The following is a 20,090-nucleotide window of genomic DNA, read 5'->3' on the forward strand; positions in this document are numbered from 1 at the left end:
ATATCTGACCCCTGATTGACCGGATATTTACCCATAAAGAGGCCACAAGATAACAGGTGAGAAACGATGACTTCTGCTTGACCCCTTGTTGACCTGCCAAGGACACATGAATTCGAAGCATATATGATCTCAGGACTCAGAACATTGACTCAGAGCAGACACTCAGTCTCGGCACCAGTCCAGTGCACACTCCAGCCAGTTGGCCTCAGACCTGGTCCTGACGTCACTCAGAGCCTATGATGCGACAGATATCCTGCTTGGCAGATATCTCCTTGTACTTCTGGTGGTGTCTCTTACTTTGTTACAAGTAAGAAGTGGAAGAACGGATCTTGAATGGTGCCGTGACCCGGATCTTCCTAGCAAAAAGAAATTTGAAGCGCAGAGTGAGTAACTGTTAGAGATGCTGTTAGTAATCCTTTTATAAACATGGCAGCCCAGGAAATTTAGTTTATCAGGTCAGATAACCAGGCAGCTAGCTAATCTATCCACAGCACTTGGGGCTCGGGGAATTTCAGATGTGGTTTGAGGGGGATAGATAGATAGGATATTTATATAGTGCACATATCCACGCACTAGTGCATGCTCCCTCGATCACTGGATGTCAATCTCAACAGCACATCGTATTTCAATCTCAACTCCCTGGGGAGTATATAACTCTTGCTGCCACAAGGCGCACCGAGTTTATTGTGGCTCTCTCATCCTAACGAGGTACCCAATTGACAGCTGGGTGGAGTGGGACACATAGTCACAGTACTTTGCTCAAGTTTACTGCACGTTGCTGTACCCGCAACTAGGTGTATGCACGTGTTCATGTGGCCACCATCTAGTCATATACCAACGGATTCGTGGGTTTCTTTTAAGTGCACAGGGTTGTGTACTGTACACTGGGGGTTGTGACAACACTGAAAGTGTCTGCACACAAAGTTGACTCCAAGGTGTTTACTCCCGGTCACATGTGGCCTCGACCCCGGCACCTCAACTTCGCTGGATCACTAGCCTGGCGCCTTAGCCAGCTCGCCCACCATGCCCCCCTTTGTTTCCAGCACATTTCTTCAAATCTGTTTTAGTTGATAACTTGTATGATAATGTATATCTTGTTCAGACTCAAGGTCTTGTAAAATGATTTGTGGAAGCGGAGTTGATATAAGCTGTAACACCTTGTTTACCAATCCCTATTTATTTCTTGAAAACTACGTTAAAGTCGCTTGTACAAATTGTGACTTTGGATGCTCACAGACAACGTTCTTATGGAACTCACTGACAGCACTGGATAGTACACGTGATGCTTGTTTAGTCGATAAAGCTAGAAGATGACACAGACTCATTGTCCTCAATGTCAGCAGAATCAATACCGATACCTGAGGATTCCGTAGGAGATTCATGGGAAGGGGTCGTTCATAATTTATGACTGGAGTGTCATTTGTATGTCATTGCGGATCTGCCTTTTCGTGCATGTGAATCTGCTTGGGTTGATTTCAACATTCCTTTCATGTCCAGCAATCTTCCAACACCTCCACGCTTTGATGTTTATATATTTCACAATCAGTATTTCATCTAGCGCCATACCACTCATGCTGAAAAGTGGTTTGATCAAGTTTATAACATGCATGGCGCTGTTGAAGCTTTCGTGAGGTTTCATGGTAGACATGTGGAGAAAATTTCCCAGTTTGAGTCATCAATGACAAAAAGAATGTCCAATGCAATTTCTTATTTTGTCGTATACCATATGTTCTAACATTATTTCAGTTGAACAATTGTCAGGACAGCGTATGTGTCCTGGGCATAATAAGCTCCCATTTTCGCGAATATATCTGATTTGTGTCAAGATGGTTTAGTTGTTGGTCAAAATCGGCTGTCAATCGACTTACAGAAAAAACAATAAAGAATTTGTTGGTGCCACGTGTGGTGATCCATGGTTATGTTCACATTAAATTATAATCGGTTGCCTCCGATGTTAGCGTAGCGATCGACAACGCAGTCGGATGGGGGACATCGAGGTGTCCGGCCTTGTCATGGGGTCATCTAAAAATATTCTATTTTTTAAAATGTAATGCATGCAAAACACTAGGGCGTTTGCTACTGAAGGTCGACCCAGAATAAATCATGTAACGGAAATAGTGATTTAGGACAGTCATTTATAATGGCAGTGTCATTAAAGTTTTGATATGTCAAATGATGGATGGTGTTTGATGTAACACGAGACTCGCGTTGTATGTAAAATAGAGTTGTTTGTTAAAAGTCACTTGTTTGACCTTTGGTGTAAATGACCGACACATAACATACATGTTTCTATTTGTGAAAACATGTTTGCAACATTTTACATTATGCATATTCTCCTCCTCCTCCTCCTCTCCCCCCCCCCCCCCCCATCATCATCATTCGTTATGAGATGCAAAGACATCGTGAGTAGTTGTTGGAACGTTTGGAAAGGCAATCTACACATCCAAAATATCATCACTGTAGCTCATCATCATCGTCATCATCATGATCATAATAATAGTGCACATTTGCAATGCGCTCATTTCCACGCTTGCAGCATGCTCAAGGCGCAACAATCACGGAAGTACAATGGAATAATGGGAGATGACAAAGTTAGCAAGATTCGTAAAACTATCGGAACAGATACAGTTTGAGACCAACTTTGAATGAATCAAGCGTTGGAGAAAGTTTCATATCTTGGGGGAGAAGGTTCCACACGAAGGGGCATAATGTTCAATAGATCCAAACCAAATGACTTGAGTTTGTACGGTGGCACTGTCAGTAAGTTCTGGTTCTGATCTCAGTTGACGTGCTGGGACATACGCTGATAACAGCTCCGATATTTATGAAAGACTTTGCTTGTGAAGAGATTTATATGTCAGACGGAGAAGTTTGAACTGGATCCTTGCTCTTATCATCATCATCACCATCATCATGCATCGCGGTCGTTACGACACGAGATGTCGTGATTAGTTGTTGGAACGTTTTGGAAGGCAACGTACTCATCCAGAATATCATCACTGTAGATTTTCATCATCAGAATGTATCACCGGGATAGGACAAGCGGTGTCGCAAGTAGTTGTTTCAACGCCTTGGTAAGGCAACGTACACATCCAAAATATCATCACTGTAGCCCGAACATGTCATCAGGCCCCGGTGGATGACGTTGAGGTTCTTTTAGCTCTTGTTTGGCTTCGTTAGAACCATGAAATCTGCCACCTGCATCTATATATCCCTTTAATATGTCCTGACGCCTATCCACACCAGCCACTTCTGCAATGTGACCTTGCATCGACCTCAAGCGACGTATTGTTGCTGCAATACTCAAATATCGTTGCACTCTTCAATAATGATATGCAATGAGTCTCTCACGACACAGAGCTTATTGCTTACCTCCCGTTTACATCGCGCCCCATTAATGCAGGTCACTTTCTCAGTCCATCTTTGGCATTTCTTTCAGAGAAACGCGCTTGTTCTGCTAAATTGATTTATTCTGACCATGGTAATTCTCACGCTTCATACCTGCTTTCATACAATTAGTGTTCATCAAGGTTAGGTTGAATACATACGCAATAAGTGGTATGCCTGATTGAAAACATAACGGATGTCCACTGACACGTTTCAAATCTCAGATGGAAATAATTGTCTAATTGAAGTAAGAGTAAGGTCCGTGTGACTGTTGGATGTTGTTTGGTCTGAAAGTGCTGTCATTCATCAGCTCACACCGTTTCAAGAAGAATTCGAGGATTAGAACATTTTTATAAGTAATCAAAACACGTAATTCGAACCGGAACCATAACTAGACATGTATTTGGTTTCCATTTGTGTAGACGTATCACATACATATTATCTCGTATTGATCACATCCCGCCATATTAATGGGGCCAGTTTGTTAATGCCCGCAAGTGACAGCTGCTGATTGAGGTTTCCGTTCTCATTACAGCTTCATTGTCGACAGGGAAACCTGTACAACGGGATAGAGTTGTATTGGATATTTTGTATTCAAAGTGAGTGAGTGAGTGAGTGAGTGAGTGAGGCTGCTTCTCTACTGTGTTTCAAAAAACGAAATTGTGACAATTGCTCATTTCACATTTCTAATTCTTTCCTTCACACTTGGTCAAAGTTACTTGATCAGTTCATTTAATGTCCGTGTACTTCATACACTGTATGTTAATTTCTCCCTTTAAAATGACTAGGCTGGTGGTTAGAGCTTCCAGTATAAAACCATGTTTCTGGCCGTAAGTGTTATGAGTGAGTGTGTGAGCCCCTTTTAGCAATATACCATCAATATCACGCCTGTGGAAACGATAAGGTTTCACACATATACGCCGACATAACAGAAATCTCCGATAGTGTAATTATTATACTTCTCTCAGCCGACTGGAATGTAAACAGTATAAACGGTTTTGCTGTAAATGTTTAACTTTTGCTCGCTACGACATGACTGAAATATTGCTTGTGTGGCGCACGTGAGTGGGTGATCGGAGTGAGAGAGCGAATGAGTTAGTTACGCCACAAACGTCATTATTTGCCCAGTAAAATTAATGTCAGCCTAGACCTCGCAAACAAGTGACTATGCAGTCGCATCTAAAGACCCCTAGTGATGTTTGAAGTTCGTTTCATTCTTTTTTTTTTCTTTGGGTGTGTGTGTGTTGGGGGGGGGGGGGGGGGTGCTGCGAAAAGCTATAAATTTTAGCAGTTACGTCAAGTAACTGAACGAGGAGTGGTTCACTGGTAACCTTTCGCACGATTGGTTGTGTAATAAATTCCTATTATGAGACATCTAACTTCCTATATAAGGACAAGGAAGATCCCGTGACACTAAATACATCAACTGTTATCAGGATGAAGTTTGTGATAAGTCTTGCGGTTTTGGCTCTCCTCTCCGCTGGTATGTACACATTTTCCTGTAGTGCTTTTCAGTGGATCACGTAATAGAAAGCCGAAGTTATCCCAATTTTCCTATCATTATGAATCTTCTTGTGAGATCCTTACATGAACCACACTGGGTTTTTTTCTGTCCATGTGGTGAATATGCCAGAGTTTTATTGCTGTTTGATCTTTAATAAACGACATCAGGGCCCACTTGCACAAAGCGATCTTAGCGCTATAATTATTGTAAATCCTTAAGATCGCGATTTTAGGCTTCGGCTACAATCGCCAACCACTTGCACAAACCAATATTAGGCTAAGATCATTGTTAGTTACAATCAAAACTCGGAACCAATGTTCAGAAGGTAAGATCATTGTAGTCTGTAACAAAATGGCGTTCAAATTAGTATCATTTTCACGCAAATAGTTAGCTTCACGTTTGGAGAGTGCTTTTATATTGTCTGGTATTTTATTTTTTATTTTTATTTTTGAGTGTCCATGAAGATCCTGCAATGTGCAACTGAGGCACGTATGTCAGTTGTGTGCAGCAATCAGTTCCCCTTCTGATTTGCGCAGTATGCTATGCGCACTTGCCGACATGGTCATGGAGTCGAGTTTATGAAATTCCTACCTCCACCGTTGAAGAGTTCGATCTTAGTTAAGATCGCGATCTTAAATTCATGCCGACTTACAATCTCGTTAAGATCGGTTTTGGCAAGTGGCTTAGGGCACTTGTACGTTGAATGTATTGTAACAGTGATTGTAGCGCTCTAAGATTGATGGTAACTAAAGTTGCTCTGTGCAAGTGGGACCAGGTCATGGATATGTCTGAGACTTAAGTTCCGATCAAGCACAACTCGTCTACTTGTCCCAATGTCCTGTCTCTCCAGGTTCTGCTTTTCAAACATTGTGTAAATATGACTTCATGTGGTATATGTTATATGGTTGTACCAAATGTCCTCAAACGTTTTAAGACAGAGTTTGCGGTTTTAAGTGGCTTAAAAAGAGGGACACTGAAACAACACCACGTGACTGCTTTACCGCATCGTGCAGGAATATGTTCGCGTCAGTCCTGAATATCCTGGGACCACCAGCGTTTGAGCTGCTCATCCAAGATGGCCGTCTAAGTCTTGATTGCAGGTAAGAATAAAAATTGTTTAATGAAATTTGAAAATATTCAAAATATGTATATGATAAAGTGGGTTGTTTTACTTGTAATGGTACGGACCATCTATCAATATTATTGCTGAATGAGATTATTTGTGTTGAACTTTGATGTGTTTAATGAGGGAATGACTTTAGTTTTACGCCTCTGGGGAATAGAACCCAGGTCTCCGGCGTGACGAGAGAGCGTTTTAACAACTAGGCTACTTCAGCGCCCCTTGGTGTGCAGAAATTATGGTTGTTTGGATGTGTAAAATCGGCCGCTGCGTGATGATTACTTGATTATCTTTTTACTGTTATCTCGGATAACTCGATTTATCGAGATAGGGAAATGGGACACGTGTTGTTTGATAATAGAACCTGTTGCGAAACTTGAGTGGCAAGAAAAAAGACCATTCGCAAGAGTGTGATAAGATGGATGACTTCTAGAAACTGTGGCATGAATGATCTTCAGTGACCCATTCCCACATTCTTCCAGTTGGAATCTGATTTGCTGGATATTCGGGTCTGAGCATTCCTTGTTGTTGACAGGCTACATTCAACGATCACATTGTCTAAGAGTTTCCAATTTTTACAACTTTCAAAAATGCCCTTTCAGCGAAGATACCAAATATCGTCTTAAACCTCTGGTATCGCAATTGTACAATGCCTTATAAAATCATCACACTAGTTGATACCGGTGTGTCGAACTTTGATGAGTCAAAAGTAGGGTTATATCGAATATGATAGTTGCCCCTGCGTTTTCCTACCTCTATAAAGATTCCTACCTTTCTTCCATGATCAAATTCGGACAGCATCAACATTTTACGTAGATCCTTCAACTTGGACACATCGGTATCTGACTGTCGCTGCCCTCATGTCTGTCACATGGTGTTGATATTGTTACTTTCAGTTGTGACATGTGGCGTCTTCTTACTTTATCTTACAAACCTCTTGTGCTGGTTGTGCCAACAAGAATTACGATTGGATTACCTAACATTAAGAGAAAGAAATTGACATAATAAAATTTTGCAAGACTATATTTGTTATACCATATTGTTATTTCAGCCGACAGAACCTAGATCGAGCAGACGAATGCACGAACTTTTCATCGTTCTTGTGTGCTTCACCCTACCAAATGGATCTGAGACTTCACACTGCCCTCAATATTATCTGTAGAAACAAAGCAGGTGCGTGCAGTTTGGGGATTTCTATGTTGAATATCATGTGAACTGCTGTGTCGAGTACATGTTTCAGTGGCAATAAGTGGCAACATAGCCTAGATCATCATCTTATCATCTTAGGTATTAAGATGGTCATGTCATGAAGGGTTCTACATAGTCATAAAGTAAGGGACAATGGCTTTCAACTCTCTTACTCAATACGTGTAGTTGATTGACAATATACGGAAAAGCAGGAGCTTTTGCCAAGTGTTTCAATAACAGACAAAAACGTGAACGCTTACTAATATGAGATTTCATTTTTTTCGAAATTTGCGTTTCTTTTGCTATCGTTACATACCACGCAGATCAGAACAGTATCGAATACATGTTTATTAAACTCAACACGTTGACAACACGGTCCAAGATGAACACTGTCAACTTTTGTTTTGGATTCACATTACAATGAAACACCGAAATATGTTGAATATGTTGTGAATGGGCGATCTTTTTGTTGCGAGGTTCGATAACTCTCCTTTTAAAATGATAAAAGCGACGGTCCAACTTCTTGCTTCCGGTCTTGTTCCCGACTGAATGAGCGCTGCGGCAACATGACACACGTAAAGACAGAACCCAGCATACGCGTTGCCGTGTTCATGTTCACCTTCACTGAAAACAACTATCGTTGCCGACGAAATGTCATTAACTGGCACATGATTTGCTTTGATTTTTAGTTTTGAAAAACATTGTTTGTTTAATTTCCAAGTTTAGTACGAACTGACACGATATAGATAAAGAGGAAAAACGCAATGAAAAACGGCATATTGTCACTGCATTTCCGATGACAGAACACGAGGCAGTGCAAGTCTTGGGTTTCGTAGCATCTATGAAAGTTATTTTTATAAGTTATCAACCCCTATCTTATTTCCATCGGTAATTCTTCAACAATTGCCGCATTCAAATCTTAAAAATAGTTCCCGTACTACAACCGATCTCAATGTGAAAAATGGGAGATACACCCTTGGGAAGTCTTTGTCGTCAATTTGTGATTTTTACGAATCCCTGACATTTGAAGAAATTACGTAAGCAATGTAACAGTTAGAAATATATTTATTACGTTTTGAGCAGCGGTTCCTCACTCATCTGAATCCATTTTGGTTTTGAATTCTGACAATATACTTATAAAAGTGCTATACACCGATTATCCAAGCAGTTAGTGGGATGCATCAGAAACACCAGTCATCACAGATTGCAATTAAATATGTACCCCGTGTAAAATAAGTCCATCAGTCAGTGCTTTATTTTATATATATTTCATTTTATATATGCGAATTTATTCATTCACTTCGTACACAAATTTAACACAACTTAAGGCTCTTAATATAAATTGTCATTTACGGAGATGTGTCAACAAACAACATATAATTCTGACCCCCCATGAAGATGTGTATGATAGAATTACATTACATATGTGTTTCTTATTTTGATAACATTATATTGACAAATATTTCTCATGACAGACCACATATTATCTAACTATACATTTGTATTCTGTATTTAACAGTTCTTCAATGACATAAATTTGAATTAAACCCCGCAAACATTCTATGAAGATACGTTTATACATTTGTTTATACAGTACAATTTTAGCAGATAATATGTACAATGACTGTTATAAAGTCATGCATTTGTCATTTCATATTAAAGTACACACGCACCGTCATACGAAAACAAAATTAGAACATTGTACAGTGCAGCTATAATGTAAAGTGAGAAAAGATTCAGACTTTATTTAATATATTTGTGTTAGAATTTGAAAAATCAATCTATTGCAACAAAACATGAAGAGCTAGCTCTAACAAATACACTATCAGCCTTTTCATGACTATTATAATAAGCTGATTATTGTAGAGGCAAGCTGTATATAGATACTACAGTGAAATTAAACTGTCTGTTACTTAACAGTGTCATTTGTTATACTGGAGGTTGAAATTTATAATCAGTATGAATATATCTATTTCTAGTTATGTAATAAAAAATTGGAAAGTGACCTTGAATATGTACTTATCCTAGTAGTAGCATTGCTTTTTCTGTATCTGAACTATTATATTTAATAAATGCATATTTTAATATCATTAAAAATTAAGAAAAAACAAAAAACTGTAATTTATACCCTTAAATCATTAAAATGCAGTAGAAATTTGCAGTGTTTTTATGCATTATGTATCCATACAGTGGTTTTGTATTTCATGCACCACAACCTTTTATAGACATAAAAAAGTTACGTTATGCCCACCGCCTCGCTTCGAACTTCTATTTCGCGATTCATTCTTGCAATATAAGCAGTCATGATTATCCCAGGCGTTTCATAGAATCATGGAAAACATATTTCAGGACACAACACTTGATATGCACCAGCGAGAACGCTTCCGGTGACGGTGAAGGCTATACTGGTTAACTGTCTCGAAGTGTTATAGTAACACGTACGGCGCATATCGCGCATACGACTTGCGCTGTCAGTTTAAGGTTGGACCGTCTGGATCAGCACACCTAGCGGGTTAGTGAAGGGAAGATAAATTCATAAAGATCGCCCATTCTCCGAGTTACCCAGGGTTTGACACAATCGAAAGAGATGAATAGAAAAAGAAAGGATAGCCGCAAGCTCTACACAGGATTATATTATCATCAATACTACGACGTCGTCTATTGAGTGTTCCGTTTTTTACATCTTTAACAGATATCGTACAGGAAGCATCCTGCTGGACCAGTGGGAATCTGTTCGGGGCTATAAGGTCATGTTATGATGATGACAGGTAGGCACCTGTTACACCTACGATACGATTTCAATACTATGAATCTGCTGTGTGACGTCGTTCAATGATAACGCATTGCCGCATGCAAATTTGTAAATGGTAGGTGCTATAGGTGAGACAGGACTTGCTTGCAGGTTTGGCAAACATCACAGATATTAATTTTGTTTGTCTATTAATATGCAGTGATAGTCACGTTTTTCCTTACGCCAACTAGAATCTATTTGAAGGCTGGATATGTTATTGCATTGACGTTCAGTGACACTGAGTGGTTTTACTGACTGACCATAGCTGCACCATTGACTCGGTTAGCCCTGCATGTCCACTTTGTAACGCGGTGATTTGGTATTTCTAACACACGACAAATCTAAATACATACATGGGTGCCTACATCGTGGACCAGATATGGGTGACTGCTGTTCACGTGTATGCTCTGATTACAGGGATGTATATTCCGCGTGTGCTGAACAAAGTGTGGGCAACCTGCAAGGGTGTTCTACAAACACAGGGGCCATCGTGAGGCAGCTGATGTTGGCGCTGGTTATCTGAATGTCAGTGGATACACACCGTTACAGATCAACTGGTCCTTTCGTGTAACATATATCTTTATTACACAATAAATAGTTCTGTACTTGTGTTGCCGTTTAGGGTATTTTTTTTATAAATGTTACCTTTCAAATTCAGTGCTTTTGTTACTTGCTATACGGTGTTAAAAGACACATTGTCTCAAGCTTAGGTTTATTAATGTCATATATCAGTGAATTGCCGAAATAGGTTTGTGATGGCATGTATTATGAGACGCTTTTAAGAACTTGTCTTTCATTTCATTTACCAGTTGAAATGTGTAACCCTCAAAGAAAGACCCTTGACCTTCAACTAACTAATAATGATCCTGAAACAAAACTGAATTACCTACATGACAATGATCTTCACAAAGACGAACGCAGTCAAATAACTAATGGGGATCCTTAAACAGAACAACAAAGTTAGAACAACACAGTCAACTAATGATGACCCTTATACAGAACAACAGAATTACCCACATGACACTGATCTCCACACTGACTAATACAGTCAACTAACTAATGATGATCCTTATACAGAACAACAGAATTACCTACATGACACTGATCTCCACACTGACTAATACAGTCAACTAATGATGATCCTTATACAGAACAACAGAATTACCTACATGACACTGATCTCCACACTGACTAATACAGTCAACTAACTAATGATGATCCTTATACAGAACAACAGAATTACCTACATGACACTGATCTCCACACTGACTAATACATTCAACTAACTATCATTAGCTTCGATCTAAGCATTTATTTGATTTAGGTATTCGATGACATTTGTCAACCAAGCCAGCAAGCCTGACTACCTGATCCATTTAGCTGCCTCTTCGGGCAATCATGGGTTACCAAAGATCAGTCTTAGTCCGGATCTTCACGGGTTAAATCCTATGAATACTGATATGCAGTATGAAAGAATGAACAGTGTCGACTCATTTGTGCACATGTCTCTCATTTTAAAATATAATGTGTGTCACAGTTCAGCTGTCCATCAGATCCATATAACGACATGTTTGAGCTCACAAATTATGCGTAATTTTTAGCATAATATGACTTGTTAAATAATTGTAATTACAGAAAGTCGACGTGAACTTGCAAATATAAAGGTCAACAGGATATAATGTCAGAAATGATAGAACTGGTGATTCTAGTGTGACTGATACAGTATGTTCCAGTGTTGTTGCTTTCAATGGACTTAAGCAGACTCACTATACGCTATTCATGGTCACCTAGCATCATAAGCGGTCCATTAATACGTGTTCATGCTAAACGACATTGTATACACGACAGTCCTGAGGCTTGGATTACTATCGAAAGAGTTATGTAAATATATTTTAAAAATTTCAGTCATAAGTGCAGACATAGTTTCACTTAATCATTATTCTCATGATTTTGGTTTGCGCAGTTCTTAACGGTTTTATCATCATCATCGTTTTTATTGGGTATAGCCTTATTTCAATAAAATGTTAATAAGGACCATGCTTGGTGAAGAGGGGCAATTCTAAACACGCTCACTTGCTTGTTTCGGTTTTTCACATCGAAATAAGCATGAATAATAATTAATAAGCCCATATTAAGACGTGTACTGGACTTCAGTCCTGTTAGTAGCATGATGGCATTAAATGTTCTCAGGCAATAAATATGATGACAATAATTTTGATTGTTGTCAAACCATAATATGTTGACGCATTTTAAATGTTCTCACACCATAAATGATGAACAGACACATTTTGAGCTTTCTCACACTATCCTTCAATGGACTCCGAGCATTTTGATTTTAATATGATCATACATTCCCATTGTTTTCACACCACAAATGACGACACACTTTGCTTGTTCTCACGCCTTAATATGATGACACCGTTTGAGTTTCCTCACCTATTAGTATAACGACACATTTTAGGTGTTCTCGGATCATAATGTGTTGATACATTTTGAGTGTTCTCACACCATAATATGTTGATACATTTGGGATGTTCTTATGGGATAAAGGATGATACATTTTGAGAGTTTTCACGCACTGGTATGATGATACATTTTCAGTGTTCCAACACCATAATATGTCGAGACAATTTTGGTGTTCTCACACCTTAAAAGATTATATACATTTTGAGTGTTCTCACACCCTAAAAGCTTATACATTTTAAGAATTCTCACATCATAACATGGTGAGATGTTTTTGGAGTTCTCTCAAAAGATAATACATTTTAAGTGTTCTCACGCAATATTTTGATTTTGCATTTTGAGTGTTCATACGCCATAATATTACATAACTTTTACTTTGCAGGGAACTCCACCTATCATGATATCACCTTTAAACCCACAAATTATGTATAATCATTTCGACTTGACATTTTATCCCAGTAATGACGCCCACGTGTAACCTTAGTCTACATATAACAAGCTTGACGCTAACAGCCATCAGATTGACGCAAGCTGCTGAAGCAGATTGTAAACATACACACACTGGACCTCTTATACAACATGGATAGTTTGAAGATTCTTCTTATTGGGTGTCTGGTATCATGTAAGTAGTAAGCGGCTGAGTGAATGAGTGAGTTTGGTTTATCGCCTCTTTTAACAATATACCAAATATATCTCGACATTCTAGATTACTCGGAGGAGGGGATATGAAATAATGCAGATCTCAACGTTTCCGCACTTTGGTTTAACCTAAGTACATAAGTATGGCTCCGAGGCACTTAGAAACGTAACGTAACATGACACGGGGGTAGGGTAGGGTGGGGTGGGTGGTGCAGTTTTACACCACGAACTGACAACTGGGTCACTCCTGCCCCCAATAAGTGAATATTTCGGAATGAATAAAATTCTTTCTGTGGCAGGTGAGTGTATTAGAACGGTATATACTGAGGGAAACAAATAAGGGAACACCACTTCATGGCAGTGATAGGTTTTATTCGAAGATTTATTCCACAGTGATAACGGACAGCTCGTGATGAAAGATAAAATATATCAAATGATCACCTGAATTTTCCTATGTTCCTATATTTGTTTCTTTCAGTATATTTACAAAACGCACACTTTCACAGTGGGTATGGTGTGGACGGGAGTGTGTAATTGTATCAGCTAGAATACGCAGAATATTATACGATCTTTGCGTTATCATCAATCTTGAAAAAAACATGAACATATCCATAATGGGTTCTGTTCTTGATTGATGTTTACATCATGCATTTCCATAGCATAATATCTTTTTTCCCTAAAAGTAAAGATGAAAAAGACACGTTATGAAAGAGGACGCGCTTTGCTTGTTTTGTTTTACTGATATTGCCCCTTTCTTTGGATTTGTAAATGGAAACCTCTTTAACTTAAAATCAGAAGCTGAAAAAAAATAAACATTTTATCTTCATTGTTTACAAAGATTCTTGTATTCAAGATTTCAGGAAATATTATGCATGGTATAGGAGCGCCTCAGTGGGACAAGCATGATCGTGGTTATCATCACCATCATCACCATCATCACCATCATGAACATCAACATCATCATCATTATCGTGACCAAATGATGGACATCCTGCTAGGCACCTTGGTTGAGGAAATTAACATCACCATTTCAGTCTCCACTGCTGAATTTCGCTTACCAGTTGAGTGCGACGGGTGGCTCAGTCAGTGCTATCAGGTCCTGTCCCAGGAGGCTTTGTTTAATATCATTCATTCCCCATCAAGTATTGTAACACAAGGCGTGCTCTCAATTGACTGCTCGTAAGTATCTCAAACGTTTTGGGGCTTTTTGTGGTGGTGGGCTAGACTAATGGTTCAAGCGTTCGCTCTCACAATGCTTGAGCCGTTCCTGACGTGACAGACGCCGTATGTCCAGACCGTTTACCTGATTTTATAACAATATCTGAACAATCTTCTGTCTTGTTTTTCTTAATGGCATGTAGAGCAACACATTGACAAGTTTTATTGTAAAACATTTGAAGTTTTATCCCCGACCATGTTTAAATGCACATCATAAAGACATGCACCCCCAAAATTCACGAAATGGCACATCGTGAATAAATAAGAACACTTTTTATGGATAGGCAACTGCAGTACTGCGACGTTTTCGTGTATTGAACACACCGTACATCGACCTCTTCAACTGTTTGAAATTCAACTCAAATACTCGTCCTTGTGCATATTTGTGTATCATTTGCTTGATAATGGTGTTAGGATCTTCACCGAAAAGTCGCATCCACTGCATAAAAGACATTGTCTATCCATAAAAATATTCCTCTTGATCATACTAGATTCGAAATGTCACTTACGTACTAAACGCTGCGAATAAGTCCATATGTAATCCCAGATAATATCGCCCCAACATTGAATGTCATTTATATTTGTAACCTTATTAGTTACATATTTCCTTCAGGGCGGAGACAGCAGCTGCTCGACAGCGATGTAATGCCACAATACCGATGCCGTTTTGTTCAATCCCCCTGCCGGTTGACGGCAACATTCAGTTGTTGTCCTACCTGTGTGACCATTCCGATGGTAAGCTGGACATCGTCCACGGACAACTTCGGTTTATCTCAACAGATTAACATGTCGGTCATGGTAATTTTAGGCCTGGCACCTAAAGTATACAGTATTACTTTCTCCGGGGTTATTTCATTTAGTCTTGATGCAGAATGAGTACACAGATTTTTCAGATATGTAATGCCAAACAGAAGGGTCTGTAGAGGGTGAAGGATTTTATGAGAGCTTTCTTTTTGCCAGATTTTCCAGTACACTACCATGATATGACGTACTGCGACTGACTATTATTCTTAACACAGTCAAGGAACGGCTTTCCTTATATTCCCATCAGGTATTTCAGACAGACGAAATAAATACGATTTGGATTCTATAAAACTGATAAGTGTTTGTTTGGACTTCTGTCGAAACGTATGGCTTTTTTTTCTTTTTACGACAATATCCCACATGACATTAATTTTTAATTCATTGACCCATTTCTCAAACAAATGTGGAGACCAGGTCTAAATGAATGTCTGTCTTGATGGTTTGAAGGCAATGTGTCGGAATGTCATGCCGTGCCATAGTCATATACGGTTGCGACATGTTTATGATCACTGTCAACGCTATTTTGACCCTATGAACTGTAACTGGAATAATCGTCTTAAATCCAAAGTCAGTCTACAGAACATTCCTTACAAGTTATATAATTAGTACATTCATGCTCATCTATACCACACAGTAGAGGGATTGGCTCAAAAACTTGAGGATTTGCATGATTAAGAGGTAGGCCATGATCTACTAAACCTTTCCTGTCATAATTGCAGTAAACCAAGACTTTATGCTCTACATGTTTGGCCCCCATTCAGCCTAAAACTACGTTACATTTGTCTCAAGCATCCACTGAAGCTGCCAGATCTGATAAATGACAGACCGACTGCATATTGCTGGAAAGGTGCTGTTTACAACCTTGTGCGACCAACAACCATGCAAATATCCTTTGTTTCACCGACATGTATTCCTAAACAAATCCCATTCGAAGTGAACAGAATCGCTGCTATTTCTACATTGTATGCTTTGTACCACGTACAGTTTGTATTCCTGCTGCTCCAGTAAAGCAAATTATATGTTTCATGGTTTTCATGATGCAATTGCTGCGTATATGATATGCACAGGTAGTGAACTCCTATGTGTTCAGTGTTTATATTCGATTTCATGTTCAGGACATGCAGAGGCCTCCGAAAAACCAGATATTGTTCGGACATGAGAGGGATGTGCTCTATGTAAATATCTTGGCCAACATGGGTTCAGTTTTGCACATGGATATAACTTCTACAAGTCGCTGTCAACACCTGCCAGAGAGCGACAAACTGTGTTATGCTTCTATAAATGGTGTCTTTTTTAACTCCAAGACATTGCTGCACTTATATTTCATTTGCAGAGGTTATGACTGGTGTGTGACGTGACTTTCGCAAACGCACCAAATACTGTCGTACCTGACATTCAGTGATACTCCATTTCCAGGATAATCACCTCCATCTACATCTTGCTTCTGACGTCCTCCGGAATCTGTTTTGACAGCTGCTTAAGACTAACTATTTCCACTTCATATTTATAGCTATGTTGGTTGGTATGTTTGTTAAATTTCTTTTAAGCAAACGTCAACAATATTCGAGATGATGTGTCGGTGGTCAGTAAATAAACGTGCCTGCACCAGACAATCCAGTGATCAACAGCATGAGCATCGATCTACTCAATTGGGGTACGATGGACATGTGTCAAGCAAGTCAGCGAACCTGTCCATCGGATCCCATTAGCCACCCTTTATGACATTCATGGGCTGCTGAAGACGACCAATTGTAACCCTAATCGTCACTGGTTATATGTTTACAGTAATTACAAGTAATGCTGATTGCTGGAGTGACTCTCGATTCCTTCAAAAGTGGACCGAATGTAATAGGGTGTCGATTGATGCGTACGAGTAAGTATAGCGTATCTCACCATGACGTCAGCGGGGAATGTAGGAATATATTACAGAGTATCAATATATATATGTTTTCACAATGTACACAGCAAGACGATTATTAATACAGATGTAGACGCACTGACATGTAGAACTTATTTGTAAAGAACTGTTCAAGGTGAAGAAAAATTTCATGGTATTAAGAAAAGTCAAGGATGTGTAAGTCAGCATGATGAATTATTTAGATCGAGGCCGTCAATGTACCGCCAGATCATTGACAAAACCGCTGACAATATTTTCGGCAACAATCAAGCAGGCTTAAATGCAGTCAGTGAGTATATGGCGCAAGAGGAGTTATCCACATGTGGATCTTAAAAACCCAGCATATTTGATTATATGTATCTCAAAGGCGTTTTAGAAGCTTATGGACCTTTCGGTGTATTCGCTTTGAGAACAACCAGGCGTAGTTGTAGGACTGACTGTACAAGTATACAGATCCTCGACTGCGATGTTAGGAATACCTTGGATTCTAGCTCATCATATATTAGTCTCGGGCTATAGGGGATAATAGCATTGTAGAGAGTGGCTGTGGAGAGCAGTATATCACAGCTGCGTGTGGCTATTTGTGTCATCGGTATTTAGTCAGTGTCTATGAGGCATGAAAACGTAGAGGTGTACGGCTACGAGAATGCATTGTGTATCTATTGTGGTAACACAACAGTTTGTCACTGAAATAAGCTTAATGCTTCAGCTTGAGGTTATTTTTGGTTAATGGGGTAGAAGTGTGTGAGCGTGGGATTGATAGGGAGAGTTCTGTGTGGCTGTAGGGGTTGATAGCGAAGTAGAGGGCAGTTATGGGATTGATAGGGTAGCAGTGGGTGGCTATGTGGGTTGATAGGATAGTAGTATGTGCTTGTAGGGGTTGATAGGATAGTAGTGTGTACTTGTGGAAGTTGACTCGGTCGTTCTGTGTCTGTGCGGGGTTGATAGGATAGTAGGTGGTGGTTATGGCAGTTGATAGGATAGTAGTGTGCAGGTATTGGGTAGTAGTGTGTGTCTGTGGGAGGTTGATAGAGTAGTAGTGTGTGGTGTGGAGGTTGATAGAGTAGTAGTGTGTGGTGTGGAGGTTGACTCGGTCGTTCTGTGTGGCTGGGTGGGGGGTTGATTGGGTAGCTCTGTTTGACTGTTGAGGTTGATAGGGTAGTAGTATGTAACTGTGGGGGTTGATATGGTAGCAGTGTGTGACTGTTGGTGAAATAGTGAATGGTTATGGAAGGTTGATAGTGTGGTAGTGTGCATCTTGAGGTAAATAATGTAGTGATGTAGAGGGAGGTGGTAATGAAGATGAGGCAAAGAGGTGGAAAGTACTGATGTGTGTTAAATGACTTTGTGGGTGAAAAAAGCTCCAAATGTCATCATCTCACGTCAGCATCAGGGCTATGTTTGTTGATTTCGCCTGTGGTGTTGAAGATCCTTCCTTTGATCGTTATCCTTGAGTGTACATAGGCACTTAGGAATCCTCTTACGGTAATATATTGTCTATTTCTTCAGGTCCATGAAAGACTGTCTTCAGGAAGAGATGAGGACCATTCCAGAAAGTGTGTGCTCGTCTTCAGCTGTGTCAGTATTTTCTGAACTGCCAGCTATGTTCCTATCGGCTATGGAGTCTTTCTGAATGCTAGACGCCGATGATCCGGGTCGGTTCTGGTGTCACTCGCGCCGATATTCCTGGAATATTGCTAAAAGCGGCGTAAAACTAAACCCACTCAAATGGTTCCTGAAATGATAATAAACGCCATTGCTCAGTTACTGATCATCATGCCCATACCTGAAACAGAAATAAATTACACTTGCGTGAAATTCTTGCGTGTTCTTCAATGTTTTTCTTCAGTCGTTGTGCTAAAAAATTCATATATATTTCATCGTGTCGGGACAAACTCTTTGTTACAAATTACAGCTGGTGACTGAGTGTTGCTTCACGTCGTGGAAATACTGACGTGGAACCAGAGGGAAAGCCAATCGGGGAAGCAGACGTAGAACCAAATGTAGAAGCAGACGGGGAAACAGAAGTAGAAACAGACGTGAAAATAGACATGGAAGCAAGGGTTGAAACAGACGGGGAAACAGACGTGGAAATAGACATGGCAGCAGACGGGGAAACAGACGTAGAAACAGACATGGAAATAGGCGTAGAAACAGACGTGAATGCAGACATGGAAACCATGAATGTGTTCTCCCCATACAGAGTTGTGTCTAACGTTAGTGTACCCAGGTCATTCTGTTATGTTTCAGTATTGCGAGAACATTACTATGACAATTACGTAACAACACAGAGATGTCCTCGTCTGACGAGATATTCATGGTGGTGACTCCATCAAATTAACGTAATGTCTTCTACGAAAGAGATAGTTTTCGGAAATAATAAGTGGTGTTTTACATTTAAACATATTAAGCGCAAAAGAAGACCCCAAATACAGATGTCCAAAAGGCTCTGCCAAGACTACTGAATCAATGCGTGACTTAATGCATCATAGCAAATATCAAATGAATCTGAAAGAGATATTGTATAAACTTCATCGTAATTCGCTGGATGTATTAGTGGCAACTGTCGACATCCTCATGGAAACAAATAAGGGAACATATAAAAGTACAAGTGTTCTTTATTTATTTTAAGAATTTAACTCAGTGCAATACATACCTAAACCCAACTGTTCATAATCAAAGACCAACTGTAGATGACAACCAGTGGCATGAAATATTTCACATCTGTTTTAACTTTCATACATAATTGATAACTAATAAAACAATGCACATGACTGCCAGTGACACATGATTTGGTAATCACATTGATTGATAATGAATGTGATGCGATAGAGATAGGAATCGATGACACAGGAGGAAAACCAGCTGTGGTATAAATGAGACATTAGACGATGGTCAAAAATGATGGTCAGGGACAATATATATGGTCATTAATGCCATTATATACCCGACAGATAAGGGCATCATATAAACGATACACTGAATTTGAAATGTTTGCTTGGATATGACCAACATTCCTGGTTATAATCAAGAGTTTTTCCAGATTTCTTTCATTCTATGAAAGCTCTATTTGATTCAC

The 20,090-nt window shown here is 39.5% G+C and overlaps 2 protein-coding genes across 2 annotated transcripts; both read left to right on the forward strand.

Annotated features, from left to right (window-relative positions):
- The first annotated feature begins 243 nt into the window (after positions 1-243).
- LOC137264836 (uncharacterized) lies at positions 244-18,829 on the forward strand. Its single transcript, XM_067800171.1, has 6 exons — positions 244-383; positions 12,913-13,075; positions 14,127-14,271; positions 14,924-15,045; positions 16,900-16,987; positions 18,521-18,829. Exons 2-6 carry the CDS (start codon positions 13,033-13,035, stop codon positions 18,642-18,644), a joined length of 522 nt encoding a protein of 173 aa, XP_067656272.1. The 5' UTR covers positions 244-383; positions 12,913-13,032; the 3' UTR covers positions 18,645-18,829.
- Positions 4,832-10,598, forward strand: LOC137264837 (uncharacterized). Its single transcript, XM_067800172.1, has 5 exons — positions 4,832-4,870; positions 5,826-5,991; positions 7,063-7,184; positions 9,892-9,967; positions 10,408-10,598. Exons 2-5 carry the CDS (start codon positions 5,909-5,911, stop codon positions 10,511-10,513), a joined length of 387 nt encoding a protein of 128 aa, XP_067656273.1. The 5' UTR covers positions 4,832-4,870; positions 5,826-5,908; the 3' UTR covers positions 10,514-10,598.
- Positions 18,830-20,090: the final 1,261 nt, after the last annotated feature.

The sequence above is a fragment of the Haliotis asinina genome, chromosome 15, assembly GCF_037392515.1.
Source record: "Haliotis asinina isolate JCU_RB_2024 chromosome 15, JCU_Hal_asi_v2, whole genome shotgun sequence".
Lineage (NCBI taxonomy): Eukaryota > Metazoa > Mollusca > Gastropoda > Lepetellida > Haliotidae > Haliotis > Haliotis asinina.